At 41.2% G+C, this 7,928-nt stretch overlaps 1 protein-coding gene across 1 annotated transcript; it reads right to left on the bottom strand.

The window, feature by feature from the left end:
* Window positions 1–5,103: 5,103 nt before the first annotated feature.
* Window positions 5,104–7,607, bottom strand: LOC144326841 (vomeronasal type-2 receptor 26-like). The gene is made up of 2 exons (XM_077923694.1): window positions 7,581–7,607; window positions 5,104–5,904 (listed from the first exon to the last, which is right to left on the bottom strand). The coding sequence occupies exons 1-2, from the start codon at window positions 7,605–7,607 to the stop codon at window positions 5,104–5,106; spliced, it is 828 nt and encodes a 275-aa protein (XP_077779820.1).
* Window positions 7,608–7,928: the final 321 nt, after the last annotated feature.

Genomic DNA, 7,928 nt, shown 5'->3' with positions numbered 1-7,928 from the left:
GTTGGTTGGATGCCATCGAAATAAAAAAGTAAAATACAAAAATAGTCTAGTAGCACATTAGAGAACGACTAAGTTTGTTCTAAGTCTGAGCTTTCGTGTGCATGTACACTTCTTCAGATACTCTGAAAAAGAGAAGTCACCAGACCCTTATATATAGTGGGAGGGTGGGTTGGGATATTTCTCAGAAGGGAAAACTATGGAGAAACCTGGTCTGAACAGAGACAATGGATTCATATCTCATTACACATGCAAAAGCTATTTTTAGTCACCTGCATATTGTCCCCTGCTTTTTTCCTGTATGACTAATTGCAGTTGTTATCAGTCTTCAGCAGGTTTACCCATTGAGCTAATCAGCCATGCCCTAGTACCCTTATGAGAAATACCCCACCCCACCCTACCACTATATATAAGGGTCTGGTGACTTCTGTTTCAGAGTATCTGAAGAAGTGTGCATGCACATGAAAGCTCAGACCTAGAACAAACTTAGTTGGTCTCTAAGGTGCTACTTTTTACTTTACTTTACTTTACTTTACTTTACTTTATTATTTCCAGTGCTATTTTCTAGAAAAAGAGGTGCCTGTCAGTGAATGGTCTGAATCAGAGGATTGGGAAATGCATTCTCAGGCAGATCAGCTCCTCTCTGAAGAGGGAGAGACACAGACACCGAGCAGATTAGACCAGCATTACCTAGCTACGAGATAATGGAAAGAGAACAGAAGGGAGGCAACAGCGAGCAAGGATGTCATAGGAGAGTCTGGGGGACCCTCCCTCCCCACAAACTAAGAAGTCCATACGTATTAGAGAACAAAGGATGCAGCGAGCAGGAGGAACTTCTTGTTGGCGCCAGGATGTTGAGCGGGGTAGAAGGGGGAGGATTTAGAGTAGCCAACTGCTCTCCTTGTGGAGGGATGTGGATCTTTGCTTGCAGCCAGATGACGGAATAAAAAGAGTATAAATTATAAATGGTTCATTAATTATTATCTGTGCAGTTACCAAAGGGAGGCGAGGACTGTCCACACCTGACAGTGTTTGAACTCATCATGAATGCCTCCATTGTTCTCTGAGAATGCCAATGGTCCCCACCTGACAGATGATGGAACTAGCCATTGCAGTGGCTCAAATATTTGCCCCATCCTCCCAACAAAGGCCATTTTCTCTGAGTTCCTCTCCTACCTTCCTGAGTGGAGATGGTCCCTTCTGAGCAGGGAGAACAATCATAGCAGCAGGGCGGCTTCCCTTCCTGAACTTTTCTGGAATATCCAGGGAAACAGCTTTCTGTGCATCTTGAACGAGGCACCATCTAGGCATGAAGAGAAAATTGAGCATTAAGGAGAAAGTGAAAGGTGCATTTATGCCTTTGGACACAGATAATAGAATTTTGGAAGGATCCCGGAGAGGAGATATTTGCTTCCAATAACCTCAGGTGACCCCAGACCATATTTTGGACAGTTACTTTTTTCTTTGATTTTTTGCAGAGCTGCATGGCAGAGAAACCTTTTAGGTTCTTCTGATCCCCCCGCCTTTAACACTGAAATGGAATTGTTTGCAAATATATTAGCCAATAGACTAAAAAAAAAAAAAATACTAAATGAATATATACATCAAGATCAGGCAGGGTTTTTACCAGGTAGGCAAATGAAGGAGAATATAAGAAATATTTTGAATATAATAGAATACCTGGAGGCTAAAAGTGAAAGGAAAGCAGCAATGATGTTTATAAATGCTGAAAAAGCCTTCATAATATTTCTTGGAAATTCCTGACAAAGTTTTTAGAACAAATTAGATGTGGTTCTAAATTTTTAAAAGGAATAGCAGCAATTTATTCAGAACAAAAAGCAGAATTAATTATAAATCAGGTGATAACGGACGATTGTAAGATTCAAAAAGGAACAAGACAAGGATGCCCATTATCACCATTACTATTCATCCTGGTACTGGAAGTACTTGCCAGAAATATAAGAGCAGACAAAGAGATTATAGGTGCAAAAACTGGGAAAAGTGAGTTCAAGTTAAAAGCATATGCAGATGATTTAGTGATAACAGTGGAAGAACCCAAAATGTCACTCCCTAAAGTAATAGAAAAGATTCAGAAATTTGAGGAAGTTGCAGGATTTAAGTTAAATAGGAATAAAACTAAATTATTAGTTAAAAACATGAAGGAAGAAGAAAGAACCGAATTAGAACAAAACATTGAGATTGAAGTCCATAAAACTTACAGATGTAAAAGATAGAGGTGGGTTTGCCCTCCCAGACCTTAAATTGTATTATGAATCTGCTTGTTTGGTATGGATCAGGGACTGGATGAGATTTCCAAAAAATAGCAAGGAGAGACAAGAAGGCCTTCTTAAACGAGCAATGCAAAGAAATAGAGGAAAACAATAGAATGGGAAAAACCAGAGATCTCTTCAAGAAAATTGGAGATATGAAAGGAACATTTTGTACAAAGATTATGATAATAAAAGGCAAAAGTGGAAAGGACCTAACAGAAGCAGAAGACATCAAGAAGAGGTGGCAAGAATACACAGAGGAATTATACCGGAAAGATATGGACGTCTCTTATACCCCAGGTAGTGTGGCTGCTGACCTTGAGCCAGACATCCTGGAGAGTGAAGTCAAATGGGCCTTAGAAAGCACTGCTAATAACGAGACCAGTGGAAGTGATTATATTCCAGCTGAACTATTTAAAATTTTAAACGATGATGCTGTTAAGGTGCTACACTCAATATGCCAGCAAATTTGGAAAACTCAGCAGTGGCCAGAGGATTGGAGAAGATCAGTCTACATCCCAGTCCCAAAGAAGGGCAGTGCCAAAGAATGCTCCAGCTACCGCACAATTGCACTCATTTCACACACTAGCAAAGTTATGTTTAAAATTTTACAAGGCAGGCTTAAGCAGTATGTGGACCGAGAACTCCCAGAAGTGCAAGCTGGATTTCGAAGGGGCAGAAGAACCAGAGACCAAATTGCAAACATGCGCTGGATTATGGAGAAAGCTAGAGAGTTCCAGAAAGACATCTACTTCTGCTTCATTGACTATGCAAAAGCCTTTGTGTTGACCACAGCAAACTATGGCAAGTTCTTAAAGAAATGGGAGTGCCTGATCACCTCATCTGTCTCCTGAGAAATCTCTACGTGGGACAAGAAGCTACAGTTAGAACTGGATAAGGAACAACTGACTGGTTCAAAATTGGGAAAGGAGTACGGCAAGGCTGTATATTGTCTCCCTGCTTATTTAATTTATATGCAGAATTCATCATGCGAAAGGCTGGGCTGGATGAATCCCAAGCCGGAATTAAGATCGCCGGAAGAAATATCAACAACCTCAGTTATGCAGATGACACAACCTTGATGGCAGAAAGTGAGGAGGAATTAAAGAACCTTTTAATGAGGGTGAAAGAGGAGAGCGCAAAATATGGTTTGAAGCTCAACATCAAAAAAACAAAGATCATGGCCACTGGTCCCTTCACATCCTGGCAAATAGAAGGGGAAGAAATGGAGGCAGTGAGAGATTTTACTTTCTTGGGCTCCGTGATCACTGCAGATGGTGACAGCAGCCACGAAATTAAAAGACGCCTGCTCCTTGGGAGAAAGGCGATGGCAAACCTAGACAGCATATTAAAAAGGAGAGACATCACCTTGCCAACAAAGGTCCGTATAGTTAAAGCCATGGTTTTCCCAGTAGTGATGTATGGAAGTGAGAGCTGGACCATCAAGAAGGCTGATCACCGAAGAATTGATGCTTTTGAATTATGGTGCTGGAGAAGACTCTTGAGAGTCCCATGGACCGCAAGAAGATCAATTGCATCCATTCTTAAGGAAATCAGCCCTGAGTGCTCACTGGAAGGACAGATCATGAAGCTGAGGCTCCAAGACTTTGGCCACCTCATGAGAAGAAAAGACTCCCTGGAAAAGACCCTGATGTTGGGAAAGATTGAGGGCACAAGGAGAAGGGGACGACAGAGGATGAGATGGTTGGACAGTGTTCTCGAAGCTACAAACATGAGTTTGACCAAACTGCAGGAGGCAGTGGAAGACAGGCGTGCCTGGCGTGCTCTGGTCCATGGGGTCACGAAGAGTCGGACACGACTAAACGACTAAACAACAAATGGAAAATTGATTTCAAATTTACAGATTGTTCTTTGCTGAAAGAAAATTATATGAAGATAATGTATAGATGGTATATGACTACAGTGCAGTTAGGAAAAATGTATAAAACTAGCTCAAATATGTGTTGGAAGTGTAAGGAAAAGGAGGGGACATTTTACCATATGTGGTGGGATTGTAATGAAATTTTAAAAAATTGAAATGATATACAATGAATTGAAGAAAATGTTCTATCTAACATTTGTTAAGAAACCTGAAGCATTTCTGTTAGGGATTGTAGGAAAAGAAGTTGAAAAATATCTTCATGTCTGCGACAACAGTAGCGAGAGTCTTAATAGCACAAGGATGGAAGAACGAGGAAACCCCGACTAAAGAACTATGGCAAGAGAAACTGATGGACTATGCAGAACTGGCAAAATTGGCACATAAACTACAGGACAAGGATAACTGCGACTTTAAAGATGAATGGGAAGCTTTTACAAAGTATTTAAAGAAGCAACAAAGCGAACTGGACTCCTTGGCAGGCTTTGAATGCTTCAAGAAAGCATCCACAAGATTGCAGTCAAAGCCTCATATGTACTATTCAAAATGTTATTAGAGCATAGCAGATGTCATAGATAATAAAATGACAGATCCGATTTTTCCTACCTTCTTAAATCGCTTGGGCCACACAATTGCTTCTGGGTTAATGGTGAACTTCAGATTTGAGGACTTTAGTCTCTCTATTCTCCCAATTTTCACTCTATCATGAGAGTTATTAGGAAACAGCACCCAATTCACGATATCAAAGTCAACGGCCAGTGCTCCATTCTCATCCAGGTACTGTCCATCAGCTGAAGTATTAGAGTAGAACTGGACTTCTTTCAAGAAACGATGAAACTAGAATGACGGGGGGAAATCCAGGAATGAGTAAGCAGGGCTGAATTATGTAACATGGTTTCATGTTCCCTCTGCATGCTAATCTTCTCTGTATCTCTCGCCTGGATTCATCTGACCATGCTAGATTATTACCTGCCATGGCTGTAGCTTTTGAAGATCCAAACTGCCTCCACCCACAATCGACATCCTCTTTGACCTGGATGAATATGCGGCATTTAAAGCTTGAGCCACAGTTTGGATACTCAAGTAATTCACATAGCTGTCTTGGGACTGGATTCTTTCAATCTCTTCCTGGGGCAGCATCTTCACATTATCCTTCTCTCTGCATTTGGTCATACCCCTCACAGACAAGGCATGCTTTAAATATGAACAATCAAATGCTTCTTCTGAATACTGTTGACTAGCCAAGGACATTGGCCCATAGTAGTCCTTCTTCATCCTTTTTTTGGTCTTCATTACAAAGGACAAAGAGCCATGGGCATACTGGAAGCAGTCAATACCACGTAACAACATTTTGTTCTGAAGAAGTGTGGTTATCCAGACTTTCCCCCCAGTCTGTATCCTTTCAAGTAAGGACTGTACCTCTATGATTATGTAAAGTCCACTTTGAGAGTCTGCAAAGTAAACAAATACATTGACTTGTCTCCACAGGGCAGGTGCTTCATGGGGTATCCATAGCCACGTTTCTCGTTGTACTCTTTGTGTGAAGGCAACACAAATTTCCCTTTTGTTCATTAGAGGTGTCAAGGTACTCAGGAAGCTTTCCCCATTGTCATTGTCTGGAGCAAAGAGGCCAACCCATGTCCACCTGAAATGCAGGAGGAGTTGCACCATCCCTTGGTACTGCGTTTCTTGGTTTGGGGCCATTTGGTAGACAAAAGGGGACTGGAATTTATCAGTAAGAGCAAAGCCATAACTGAGCTGGTGAGGAAAGCGAAAGAGATGGCTTGTATTTCAGGATTAAGATGGAATACTTCTATGTGAAAGATGCTGATAGATTTATTCAAACATCATTGTTGTTTTTTTGAATTTAAACAACATTTTTTAAAAGTTCAAGCAATTCTTATACCGATTAATGGGAAAATTCTCTATGCAGTTAAGAAAGAGTCAATAAAAAAATGATCAAGAAGGTAAAACTCAATAATCAAACTTCAATTAAAATGCCTGCTGCAAGCAAAGAAAAGAAAAGTTTTCTGTAGGCTTTAGAAAGTCAGTAGGATGGTCAAATGGGCCCAAGAATTTGGATCTAATATCCCTATGGAAGCATGAGAAGGATTGTGGAAGGAAGATCTTGTCAGTGTTTGAAAAAGTACGAGTTCTGACCTTCTTTGCCTGGTCCTCAGACCCTAGTCAGCAGAAAGAGTCCTTGAGAAAGAGTACTTTGCAGAATGCTGCTTTTATTCTTAAAAAAAGTCTCCTCCAACCATGACTAACAGCTTTATATATACACCAAACTCAGCCAACTTTCTACCATTCAACCAACCCTCCACCACACACAATCAATGACCACTCTATATATACAGACATTTGTAGGTGAAAGGTTCATGAGTCATGCAGGCTTTGCCGATTCATTGTAGGCTGCTGACTCATGCTGACTTTTGTATTAAAGAAACAGTGGCTAATTTTAAGCCATGACAGATCTGAGGTTTACTGCATGTTGTACCTTGAAAGAAAATTTTATGAAAATGCTCTATCGCTGGTATTAAACTGTTATTAGCCAGAAACTGGAAGGGAGACTCAATCCCGACCAAACTGGAGTGGCAAGAGAAATGGCTGGAGCATGCAGAGTTGGCACGAATGACGGCGAAACTAAGAGACCACATGGAACAAACATATCTCAGTGAGCACCATAAAAATATGAATTCACTGGTAGGTCTGCAGTGACTGCTGCAGAAATGTAGAAAATCATAGGAAAACAAAATAATGGAGATTCATTTGGAATGATTAAAAAAAAAAGTGTGACACGTTAAAATCATTTAGGATCCGCAATGGGCTGATGGGAAGTCGTTATAAAAGTTATTTATAATGAAAGAAGCTAATCATGTGGGGATATGTATTTTCCTTTTTCTGAATGTACGCTTTCCTTAGGAATTCAAAAAAGCATTTGAAGAAAGAACGAATGAACGAAAGAAAGAACAAAATAAAGAAAGAAAGACAGTAGCAAAGGGGCCTGTCTGTCCTCAACTGCAAGGGAGTTCCATAACCCTGGATACCCTCCAACATCTGGGAGAAGAAAAGGCTAAGGAGTAAACCCTGTACAAATCCTAAGTCAGCTGAGTGGTGCTTTGTTTGCCTCCTTCCAGCAACTCCTGCAGCCAAGCTTGTGCCATATGTATTGCTCTGCTTTCCTTTGGACCACAGCAGTGAGGCTGAGAGGGAGGTCTTGTCATCTGGGCAGGCCAGGACCTCCGTACCCACTGCCCAGGCTTGCGCACTGTGGAGGTCACTTAGATACTGCTAACAGAGTGGTTTGACTTCATCCCAGAGGCTCACTCCATTGTCTTTCAAGATAGACAGATGCCAACAGCAACAACAACAACAACAACAACCAGGTGGCTAATGTTGCCAGGTGTGTTTCACTTGGACCAATAGATTACCTGTGGGATCTTGTAGATGCCCAACATGCTTGCAATGTGTGTGGAGATGTCAAATTCACTCTTTTCAAGAACAGCTAGCAGCCTTTTCTGTTTCCCACAGTGGTAGTTTGGAATATTGATTTTCCCACCAGCAAGCAGGTCTGTCATGGAGTCAGAAGTCAGTCTTCCCTCAGAATAGTTATCATAGATGCTGTAGCCGAGGGTGATGTTGGGTAAGAGACTGGGGTTGTGATTAATATCCCGAACAGCAAAGGAGAAGGAAATAACATGTGAGTTTTTCTTATCCACCCAGCTGCGAAAAAAGTGTGTCACACAGTCAGCCTCAATTCAGTGAATATGAAAGTCACA

The sequence above is a fragment of the Podarcis muralis genome, chromosome 2 (assembly GCF_964188315.1).
Source record: "Podarcis muralis chromosome 2, rPodMur119.hap1.1, whole genome shotgun sequence".
NCBI classification, from domain to species: Eukaryota; Metazoa; Chordata; class Lepidosauria; order Squamata; family Lacertidae; genus Podarcis; species Podarcis muralis.
Note: the sequence above shows the minus strand (reverse complement) of the source record. Positions and strands in the feature narration are given on the sequence as shown.